The 12,777-nt window shown below is 33.7% G+C and overlaps 1 protein-coding gene across 1 annotated transcript in view; it reads left to right on the top strand.

The window, feature by feature from the left end:
* The window catches only part of LOC140448764 (soluble guanylate cyclase 89Db-like), a 135,565-nt gene that overhangs the window by 28,586 nt on the left and 94,202 nt on the right, over positions 1-12,777 (top strand). Inside the window, exons 4-5 of the mRNA XM_072541879.1 lie at positions 4,049-4,188; positions 10,260-10,499. Coding sequence (XP_072397980.1) covers positions 4,049-4,188; positions 10,260-10,499 — 380 coding nt within the window. The remainder of the gene's footprint in view (positions 1-4,048; positions 4,189-10,259; positions 10,500-12,777) is intronic.

The following is a 12,777-nucleotide window of genomic DNA, read 5'->3' as shown; positions in this document are numbered from 1 at the left end:
AATTGGGAATCTTCCAGCGTTCTGTGTTTCTATATTTTTTGCTGTTATATTTATTATATTAATTTTTTGATGTTTCTTTGCAATAACAACATTGTAATGCTACAGATCTTTTAAAGGTAAGATCATTTACTTAATTGTTTTTTCATATTAGATGTATCGCTAATAACACTCTTTTAGATGAACTGATGATGCTTATTGAACAATAGGCGAAACGTCTTCAATAAATAGATAAAGTAGCACAACTCTTGTCTTTTTATCTCCAGACCGATAACATCCCATTCACTTACGAGTGCACATTTTTTTATATTAAATTAAACGGTCATATACCTTAAAGATGTCTTCATGTACAGAGGGATTCTATGCTAAGACTAAGCGCATCTATGGAGAAACTACAGTGAAGAAACTCAAGAGATGGACAAATTTAGTTGAAAAGTTAGCTACAGCGGAAGCAAGAAGAACTTTCTTATTAGAATGTAGGAGAACACGGAAGATTCCCAGATTTATCATTGATTGTACGTCTACAATTCTTTCTTCTACTACGGGGACCATTAGTCCCACTATCCAACACCTGAGTCAATCACTTAACAGGCAGGTGAGGGCACGATTGCTTAATTTTCATATTTTAATGGTTCATTCAGACATTAAATTCATTACTAATCAAATTAAAAATATCACTGAGTTTTTAGACCAGGTTCTTCCTGTCCCTTTATTGGACACTTTTGAGACTTCTTTACACAGAAAATTCAATTTCTATTACCAAAAATCAATCTTACGCCTTCAAAAGAAGTTAGATAATTTAGATACCCCGGAGTTTCATAAAATTCCTTTCAATCCTAAATGGATTAAAAATCTTTCCAATGTTGATGTTCCTCAAGACATTCTTAAACTTTTATCTTTGGGACCAAAATTTGGCCTTCAACCATCTTTCAGGGATTATTCCGTTAATAGGATTCTTGCTGATGTTGAAAATATTTTGTCATATGCAGATGACTCAGACCTTTTATCCCTTAGGTCTTCTTCTAATAACATTTTATTGAATTATACCAAACGTCCTAAGCATTCCATATCGATCATTGATAATGTATATAGGGAAACAGTAACTTTTTTAAAAAATCACCCAAACCTTTTGGTCCTCACTAGCGACAAGGGTAATTCCACAGTTCTCATGGATAGAGATCAATACATATCTCTCAGCCAGTCCTTGTTGGACGATAGTCGTTATTATCAACTCCTTCCCTCTAACCCTTGCTCTAAGTTTACTAATAGAATAAATAAGTTTATTACGCATTTGAAGAATATTAAGGTCATAAACCAAACCATAGCTAAATCTCTGCATAACTATGATGGTTATTCACCGAGATTTTACTGTTTACCTAAAATACATAAACCAACTCTTAGTATGAGACCTATTGTTTCTTCTATCAATTCACCAAATATACACATTGCTAAATTTCTAACTGATATTCTATCTAAATCCTATGATTATTACAATTCTTATAATATTTTTGATTCTTTTCAATTTAGTGCATTTATTAACAATTTCAAACTACCAGTTAATTACATTTTGGTGAGCTTTGATGTAGTATCACTTTTCACTAACCTTCCTTTTTCTAGTGTTCTCACTTCTTTAAGTAATCATTGGAACACTATCCAACTAAACTCCCCCGTTTCCTGGGACGTGTTTGCAGAGCTTTTGCAATTGGTGTTTGACACTAATTTTTTGGTTTTCAATGATAAATATTACTTACAAATTTTTGGTACACCAATGGGTTCATCCATATCTCCCATTCTTGTTAACTTTGTCCTTGATGACTTGATATCTGAATGTTTGGGTCTTATAGATTTCCATATCCCTTTTGTTAAACGGTACGTTGATGACCTTTTGTTAGCCTTACCCCCTGACAAAGTAGAGTCTACCTTATCGATTTTTAATGGTTTTGATCCTCACTTACAGTTTACTTATGAACTTGAGGATCCTTCTAACAATAGTATTCCTTTCTTAGACATGCGTGTCTTTAGAAATAGTGACAATACACTAACTACAAGTTGGTACAGGAAACCTATGGCTAGTAATAGGTTTCTTAACTATCATTCTTGCCATCCGTTCAAATACAAAATAAATCTCATAAAAGCACTCAGCTGTAGGCTACATAGGTTAACACATCCTGATAACAAAAGGGATTCTCTTTTGTTACTCAGAAATATACTATCTGACAATTCTTACCCTACATCTCTTATAAATAAATACCTTTTTTCAACAAGTTTTGGGTCTTCTATTGATGATTTACCTGATGGTGATCAACTAAGAATAATTTCTAATAATATTATAACAACAGTACTCTACTTTCTCCTAACATTGCAACTTCCACCACCCATTACTCTTCACTACCCTATTTCCCATATGTTACTGAAAAGCTTATTAAATTGTACAAACAGAACAATATCCCGGTTAAGATTGCTATCAATAATGCTAAGACTGTCAGGAACTTGTTTTCTAAAATTAAAACACCTCTTTCCTTTTTGGAACAAGTGAATGTAGTCTATCACATACCCTGTTCTGAATGTGATGCATGTTATATTGGTCAGACTGGCCGTTCCCTTAAAGGACGCCTTACTTCACATCGTAGTGACATTAAACTTTCTAAACATACTTGTGCCCTTGCAGAACATGCAATCAACACCAAACATACTGTTAATTTTGATGATGTTAGAATTCTCTGTAGAGAACGTAACCTTAATAAGAGACAATTTATGGAGATGTGTCATATTTTGAAACAACCTAATGCATTAAATAAGAGAACTGATATCAGCAACTTAAGCCAAATTTACCATGCACTAATACTACAAAATTGATTCTTCCGTATTCTACTTTTAATTATTGTTTTCTTCTTCAACTTCTTTTATTATATCATAACATTTATGTTGACATCTATAAAACTTTTCCTTCAATCTCACCAGCTGATTGTCATTTCTGACAGTCGAGCTTTCAAATACTTCATTTTCATGATATGATCATAACAGTCAAGAACCCTAGCCGTGCCGTTGTTTATATAACAATTCAAAATTGACAATTATATTTTTTGATAGATTTAATCAATCAATGTTTTCAAAAGTGAAATTTAAAACAAATTAGTTAAATTGGGAATCTTCCAGCGTTCTGTGTTTCTATATTTTTTGCTGTTATATTTATTATATTAATTTTTTGATGTTTCTTTGCAATAACAACATTGTAATGCTACAGATCTTTTAAAGGTAAGATCATTTACTTAATTGTTTTTTCATATTAGATGTATCGCTAATAACACTCTTTTAGATGAACTGATGATGCTTATTGAACAATAGGCGAAACGTCTTCAATAAATAGATAAAGTAGCACAACTCTTGTCTTTTTATCTCCAGACCGATAACATCCCATTCACTTACGAGTGCACATTTATATATATATATATATATATATATATATATATATATATATATATATATATATATATATATATATATATATATGAGTGTATATAATGGGCTGTTCAATAAGATTTGCTGGTGCTAATTTTTTTTGTCATGTTGTTACACCGCTTGGTTTTTTTGGGATATGAAAGAAATTTTGTTTGTTGATTACTTACAAACTGGTAAAACAATACTCTAAATATTATCGTAACCTTTAACACTAGCTGAATGAAAAAATCGTTAAAAAACATCTGTTTGCAGAAGAATAAAATCCTTTTTTATAAGGACAATGCATCGTGTCATATAAGCATTTTGGCAATGGCAAAAATCCATGAATTAAAGTTTGAATTGTGGAACATCCACCATATTCACCAGATTTGGTCCCAAGCGACTTCCATGTGTTTCAATACCTAAAAAAAATTTCACGCGTGCAGAGCGTTTTTCGTCAAATGATGCCCTTCCGTAACAGCCCTGCAAGCGTATTTTGCAGCAATTTTTGGGCTGCATTCTAGTATCTATTTTAATAGCTTATGGTGTTATGTTTCCGGCGAGAACTTAATCTTGCACTTATAAAATAAAATTTGTTTTTTTATAATTACAGGTCAGCTATATCAAATAGCTACTGATTTTTTCAATTTGAGCCTAGAAACTCGGGTAATTGACACTGTGAATAAGGTAACATCAGATGGAAGGAATTTGACGATCGTTACGTTTCGTTTGGACTTCGATAATTCCCAGTATGTAAGTAAATAATTATATAGTAATTACATAACATATATTATTTCTGGGCTCTTCCGGAAATCAGTGTTTGCCTTTTATACAGAGGTGACCTCTACGTATTATTTACATTAAGATAGCTTCAACATTCTGGTAAAAAGATCATCTATATATCATCATCTCGATCATCAAACCATGAACTGGTCATCCTATAGCTCTGATCTCACTTACATAAACTTCTTCTTCTTCTTTTTATAAAGACATGACTTTGTTTTTCAATGTGCCTCCAGTAAGTTGTCGTTTCATCGTTTTTGTGGTCTTCCTGCTGATCGTCTTTCTATTGGGGAACCGTCTCTTGCTGTCTTTACTACTCTATTTTTTATCATTCGGCTTATATGGTCGTTCCATTCTACTCTTCTATTTCTTACCCAGTTTTTGATGTTCTTTACCTTGCATGTATGTCGTATATCTGTACTTCTAACTCTGTCCCATAGTGTCTTTTCTTTCTAAGTGTTTTTTATCTCTGCTGTTTCTAACATTATTTTTGTCCTCTCTGTGACAGGTTGTGTTTCTGCTGCGTATGTCATTATTGGTCTGATGAATGTTTTGTAAATTCCGCCTTTCATTTATTTCCCTATATTTTTATTTCTCCATACTGTTTCATTCAGGTAGCCTGCGGCTCTCTTTGCTCTATTCATTTGATCTTCCACTTCAGTTTCGAGCTTTCCGTAGCTTGATAATGTGATACCTAGATATTTAAACTTCATCACTTGTTCTATTATCTGACCTTCTAGCTATAATTTACATCTTAGTAAATTTGCTGTTGTAACCATGCATTTTGTCCTTTTTGGGGAAATTAATATGTTAAATTTTCTGGCAGTTATATTAAATTGGTGGTGCAGCATACGTTGTAAATGTCTTCATTTTGAGAGAGTAGTATTACGTCGTCTGTATAGCAGATTATTTTTAGCTGTTTTCTCTCATTTGGTATCCTTTTTTAGTTCTTATTTTTGTTCTTATTTCATCCATAATCAGGTTGAAGAATAGAAGACTCAGGGAATCTCCCTGTCTTATCCTATTGCCAGCTTCAATAGGTTCGGATAGATTCTTCTTCCACTTTTACTTTTATTGTAATATTTTGGTAAATAGTTTCGATCGTTTTGATTATTCCTAGAGGTATCTCTCATGCGTACAATAGGCGGATAATGTCCTTTAATTTAACCTGGTCAAATGCCTACTTAAGGTCCACGAAACATAGATATGCCGGTTCGTTGCATGATCTTCCCGACCTGAAACCTTGTTGTTCTTCTGCTAGTGTTATAATTTTATGCACCTTATTTGTTATCACTTTGGTGATTAATTTTAGTGTTATGTTTAATAAATTAATTCCTCTGTAATTTTCCGGGTCTGATTGGTTTTTCTTTTTGAAGAGCGGTATTAGGATGCTTGTTCTTCATTCTTCTTGTTTTGTTCTATTATTTTTTGGATTAGTTTTAATAGTTGTTTGGTCAGATCTGGTCCTTCGTAATTTGGGTGTTCGTTCGGTATTCTGTAATCTCCTGGTAATTTTCTATTCTTTAATTTTCTTAATGCTTCCTTTACCTCTTCCTTGTCAATATTTATTTCTTCGTTTGTTGTCACCTCTGGTGTTGGTGGTTCATTATGGTCACCTTTAGCAAATAGCGATCAAAAGTAGTCTACTTATATTTCCTTCTGAATGTGTTTCGTTTTTATTAGTTTGTTCGTCTCTTTTCTTTGTCCTCTGATCATTCTCCATATTTCTTTTTGTGTCGTGTTCTATCTGTTTTGAGAAGCTCTGATAGTGTTCCTTTTTTATTTGTCTAACTCAAGTTTTCGTCTCATGTTTGATTCGTTTATAGTAGTTATATGCCTGTTGTGTTTGTTGTGTTCTGTATAGTAAAAAGGCTATCTTCTTTTCTTCACATTTTGTCGTCACTTCCTCACTACACCATGGTGTTTTCTTTTTTAATATGTTAGTGCTTGTTACTTTTCTCTCTCCAAGTGATTCTGTTGCTACGTTAATTATATTATTTTGAGTTTTCCCAGCTTTCCTCGATGTTATCGTGATCTAATATTTCATTCCCAGCGGTCTTCTCTGATATTATTTTTGTGTGAAGTATTTCTGGGTGATTCCTATTTTACATAATACTAGGCTATGGTCGCTACCTACATCTGCTGAGTTCAGGCATCTTATCTCGATTATTTTCGGTGGATGTATACCTCTGTTGGTTATAGCATAATCTATCATAGATCTTTGTTCATGGGTGTTATTAAATGTATATTTGTGTTGGTCTCCGTAGTCTACAAATGTGTTGTTTATTCTGTGTGTTAAGTTCGTGTGGGGAATAAAGAACTTGTGGGATATTATTGATTGTCAAGGCGCCTCAGGAGCCGACAACCACCACCAGTCTTAATATCAATAAATTCCACAGGTTGTTGCAAAATAAGCTGAAAAAACACCTTTATTTTACACCATGTATATGGCTATGTGAGTAAAATGCAGGATGCAAGACCAAAAGAAAGGTCACGGAAAAGACGAGAGGAAAATTTGCTAGACGTGAGAACCTGGAGAAAATCGGCACGGGACCGACAAGATTGGAGAGAGAGAGAGAGAGAGAGAGAGAGAGATATGGGATTGGTACAGTAATTCTTTAGACATAGACATATAATCATCGAAATGCAGTTAATAGTTCAGAAGAAAAATAGCTATAATCTTTGTAGCGACATAAACGCTACTTAATTAAATAGCTACCAAAGTTGGGCTGGAGAGAAGTGTGGAAGATGGAAAATGCTGTGATCATTGGAAACATGGCTACACAAATAAGGATAATATAGTTACAAGAAATGACCTGAATAAACAAGATACTACCAACTGGATTTGCTGCAATCGAAGGATGGTAAACAAGTGAAGTCACACCTTGCGATATTCGTATTAGAGCTTAAATTTTCTCTAAAGAGAAGCTTTCTTTTGGCTCATAAGAGATTAGCCCTAACTATACTTCTGGAGAGAGGACCGATTAAGGTAAAAGGGATTTTCTCGTGGTTTTTTATTAAACTCGACTTTAAGAGAAGGTTTTAATATGCGAGAAAATTTTATCTGTTCTTAGAGGTGAAGGGTTAGTAAAAAGAAAAAACCCACAACAGATTGAATTGTTTTTGAGAATGGAAAGGATCGTAGGAGAACCATGACTTGCCTCGATATGCCAGTTAGAAAGCGTAGTCTAATCCTTTTGAGGATTTGTTAGTCATGTGTTAAAAGACATTTTTAAGAGAAAAAAAAAATGGAAGAAATTACGCGGTGATTGAATATGTTTTAACTTATGATGAATTTAAGGTACTGAGTTAATTGTGGAAAGTACGGTGTAAACAAATACTGAGACCAGTATGAAGATATCGTTGTCAACTTTGGGCTATACCAACAACATCCAAATCATCTGGAGATTCTAGATTAAAGTATTAAGGAACGTAATTGAGCTCTTGGTACATTAGAAAAGTCGACCTCTACAGGGACCTGAAAATAGTAGAGTTGGTGTAATCATAGAACAAAGTGTTATGTTTAAGTTAGTTGCATATTAGTTTGTTGCGTTTGTTATTAGTAGAGGAAACTTCATAGGGTACGCTTTTAGAATTAAGATGCCTTTAGTTTTTTTCAGATAGACGAAGTGGTAATTGGTCAGTCATTATAACTGGTATTAAACAGCGAACCTATGTTTAAAAAAATGGAATCTAGTTTTCAAAAGAAAGTGATAAATTCTTCTTCAGCCTTAAGTAATCCAACTTTGGACATAGGCCTCCCCTAAATCAATCCAGTGTCTTCTATTTTGCGCCACTTGCTTCCAGTTGTGTCCTCCGATCTTCTTAATATCATCAGCCCATCTCATTTGTCCCATCTGCCCATCTTCCTCTGCTTCTCTTTCCTAACCATGGCCTCCACTGTTGTATTTCGTGGTTCCATCTCTTCTTAGTGCCTTAATTTTTCTTCTTTAATCAAACTGTTTCTTAAAAGGTTGTCGAGTTATTTATATTTAAAGGTTTTATTGAACATTAATGATCTTTTTTCGAAATTACCTTCTAAACAATCATACAAATTAATTTTTAAATATGAATCTTTAAAAAAATAAAAGTAATAATTATGGAATTAAATAAAACTAGATTTGTAAACATTATTAAAGGATTGTCATTCCATCCAAAGTAACTATTATGCTATGAGCATAAATACAATAACAATAAAATCACACGCAATCAATGATTATTGCAGGATATGCCAATATACTCACCCTTTTAAGGCTCTAATTACCAAACAATGTGCCTCGACAGTGACCTTCAAACCAAACTAATGACTAGAACGTTGGAAACTGGCATTTGTCACTAATTAGCAAAGACACTGATGGATGGGTGTTGGTTTTTGTTTTGGGAGGGTTTTTCGGATAATCCTGAAGTAATGTGCTGGAATATGAACACTTTTATACAGTATACCTCGCATTAAACTTGGAGTGAAATATATGTATATAAAAACACGATGCAATAAAGAAAATATGATACTATATACTGTGATATTATTTCAAGGAAAAAAATTCAGCTGGTTCCTAAAAAAACTGATACGACTCTTAATAACATTTGGTCATTTTGAGCAATTTATTTGATTGGTCTGACATCATATTATATTTATTATGACAGATAAATAATAAAATTAACAAAAAACAACAAAAAATTGATTACATAATAATATGTTAATTATTAAATTTTAATAATTCCTGCATTTTTTAAGAGTATATAGTTTTTACATAAAATAGGGTTGTTGTTATTATTTTTATTATTATTAAGGAATAAAACAAATGACTTAACAATATATTAAAGCAAGAATTGTAACCAAATTAAAAATTAACTGAGCACTATCAGAGACAGTAAAACATTTTAACAGTAGCAGAACCACAGTTTTTCTATTAATAAAAAAATTTGAAGGGACAAGAAACTCTCGAAAGAAAGCGAGGGTCTGGAAGGCCAATACTATATTAAATTTTTTTTTTGAACCTATTTTCTATCCTTCCATTGTTGGATGTAGGTCTCCCCCAGTTCTCTCCATCTTTCCCTATCTTGAGCTGTTCTCTGCCATGTGGGACCTCCTTGTTTCCTGATGTCATCTTTCCACCTCATCTGTGGTCTGCCTCTTGATCTCTTTGCATTGTATGGACGCCACTTTCCGATGGCATTGTTCCATCGTCCGTCTTGGAGACGTTCATTGTGTCCAGCCCATTTCCATTTCAGTTTTGCTGCTTGTTCTATCGCGTCTACTGTCTTTGTTCTGGTTCTGATCCACTGGTTAAGTTCATTCAGCATTAATTCTAGTTCTTGTCGTTCCGAGGAGATCAGGAGTATATCATCCGCATATCTAAGGTGATTTGGGTACTTTCCGTTAATACATATTCCTCTGTTTTCCCAATCTGTTGGTTTTATTATATCTTCTAGGGTCAAGGTAAACAGTTTAGGTGGAATTATATCGCCTTGTCGGACGCGATGCTTTAATTCTGCGCCAAGTTGTTGTCTTTCTTCCCGGAAACTGTGACATAATTCTTGCAGTTTTCGCATCTTTAAAAGCTCTAATAAAGTTCCCATCTCTCCAAAAGCGTACGATTTTCATGAGCAGTAGATATTTTAGGTTTTCCAGAACCTTGCTTTCCTTCGAGAGTTTCTTGTTCTCTTGATATTTTATTAATATTAATAATAACTGTTATTCTGCTTACGTTAAAATGGTTCGCTACGGCAGATAGTGACCAACCATCTTCCAATTTTGTTACAAGTCCTGCTTTTAGTTCTTTACTAGCATGTGGAGCCATTTTTTGAGGTTGAACAGAATGAGTTATCTGACAAATTTTAAGATTTGGCAGTGACAGTGATAGTATGTAAATAATAAGTATTTATCCTTCAAAACACACAAAGCTTGGAAATATGCATGTAGAAAACATAGAACGTTTTGTTTTCGATAAAATTGTCTTCGAATAATATATAACTTTAAAATAAGAGACACTTTATGCTGAAAATATAATATTTTTTTAAAAATTTCCAATTTACGGTAGATATTGAACAAACAAGCAGAAGAGGCGACCCAGATAAAATGCGACCTGCCCCCGTTTTCCTGTTGCGTTCTTCTCGAACTTTTTCCGTTTGCCGTACTATTAGATCCGACTCTAACGATAATTGGTGTTGGAGAAAAGTTGGTGGAAGTTGCGGGTGACAAAAATAAACTTCTTGGGAAGCCGTTGACGAAGTATTTTAAATTAAGGACACCAAAGGGAATATCTTTCACGTGGAAAAATGTAAGTATTTCATATTTTTTATTGGATTTAAAATATCTTTGGTTGTAGTATTTAAAATGGTAAAAATAAAAGAACAACTGTGATTGATAAATTACAGGAGACATGTCACAACTTTTTCCCCCTTTTCCTCTTAACTCTCTTTCGTCTAAAGACTTTCGTCTAAAATAATTTGTTATATTTAAATAAGTGCATACCTTGATTTTTAATTGATGCTATGTTGGTGCGTCTTTCCTCAGTTACTCATAGAATTCTTACATTTTTATGTACCAAATAATTCAATAAATTTAAATAACTTGATTGCTATGTTCGGACTGAGCTCATAGATTAGATGCTAGATCTCTAATAAAATAAGCAAGATCAGCAGATCAGTAGATCAAAATAAGAAATCTGTACTCTGTGTAACCAGTCACGCATCTTCAATTGACGTTTCTTTTACTGCTATTTTTTTATTGATATCCCAATTTATTACAATTTGCATTTTTTACAAAGTAAGCATTAAGTAATGTTTATGACGCTTAAACTATTGACATGTGACGAACATATTCATTAACCCCCTGAGATCAGACCTGATCTTTTTTGTTTTTTTTTATTAAATAATAGAATTCGTATGATTTTTAGTGTAAAAACACATGCTAACTGTGAAAAAATAGGATGCGATCAGGATCGCATCAATACTTTTGTTTTAGCCTTACAACCTGAAAGCTTATATCTAACAGAATTTTGTAACTCGGATGCTATTGCAGGAATGTGTTGTGTCTTTCTCTTAGTAGACGTTTGAAGTGATGTTTTAGATTTGTAACTGTTTCTAGTTGAAATTTTCCCAAAATCAGAATTTTCAGAAATGTTATTAACCTGAACCTAGAGAGCGCGTCCCCAGGTGGAGGATAGGGGAATGCCCGACCCGGTTTACCGGTGGGTTGGAGGGAAATAAAATACCTCCCGTGGACCAACAGGTGATTCACCTGTTGAATGATTGCCGGTATAAGCGATCCCACCATTTACTGGCCAACGACTTCGGGCGGGTGAGCTAGTATGTGGAAGGGCACTCTTTTGTCCTGAGATCGAGAAATCGGTCTCGAAGGCGGATGAGCCAAGGATGGTCAACGATAAGAGGATGCAGAAGGCAACGGGGAACCACTGCATTAAGGACTCATAGAGTACCCCTAGCTAAGTCATTATGGTGTACACCAAAAATACTGGAAACCCTACTGATCATGGGAACAGGATACCAAGATTCGGCAGAGTGAAAGAAACACAAGACTACAAGGCTCACTTGGTCGTAAACATGCGAAATCCTTGTACAAGAGCGCAGAAACCAACAACTTTAAGAGTTGCAACGTGGAATGTTAAAAGTTTGTTCTCTGCAGGAAAACTGGATAATGTTGAACAAGAAATGAATAGACTAAACATTGATGTTTTAGGAATCAGCGATACACAATAGCCAGGATCTGGGAAATGTTCAACACGAAATGATGGCATATTTTATTACTCCGGAATCGACAACACTCATCGTTACGGAGTTGGCATCATCATTTCAAAGAAATGAAAAAACTCTCTGATTACCTGTACTTTTTATTCAGAGCGCTTACTATTAATACAAATTAAAGAAAGACATAACTTAATAAATCTTATTCAATGAAATAGACAACTCTACAACGATTTAGAAGAAATCTGAAAATAATAAAAAAGCACACATTAACATAATAATGGGCAATCTTAATGTCAAGGTGGGTCAAGGTAAGGTAGGAGAACAATTAGGAAACTATGGAGTTGGAAACAGAAATGACAGAGGAGATCAATTGATTCAATTTTGCCAAAGCAAAGACTTCGTGATAACCAAAGACAACATACCAAAGAAAAAATACTGAGAAATCAAATAGACTACATTATGATAGCAAGGAGGTATCGTAATGCTGTTAAATGTACTAAGACGTACCCAGGAGTTGATATAGGCTCAGATCATAATCCGGTAGCTACTGTGATAGAGGCGAGACCAAAAAAGATTAGAAGACTACACAGAAAGGCACTAGATTTAAATAAACTTAGAAACAAAAATATACGACAAAAAACAGGAGAAGAAATAAATGAAAACCTCCGTTCAGTGCAACAACAAATTAACGATACAAATAACGTTAACCAAAAGTTAAAGTACATAAATACAGCTATACAAACAGCAGGAAAAAAACATCTTACAAAAACAACAACAAAGAATAAGGGGTGGATGACACAAGATATACTAGATTTGATGTAACAAAGAAGAAAGATGAAGAATTACCTA

Source organism: Diabrotica undecimpunctata, chromosome 8 (genome assembly GCF_040954645.1).
Source record: "Diabrotica undecimpunctata isolate CICGRU chromosome 8, icDiaUnde3, whole genome shotgun sequence".
NCBI lineage: Eukaryota > Metazoa > Arthropoda > Insecta > Coleoptera > Chrysomelidae > Diabrotica > Diabrotica undecimpunctata.
This window is presented reverse-complemented; position numbering and strand designations above follow the sequence as displayed.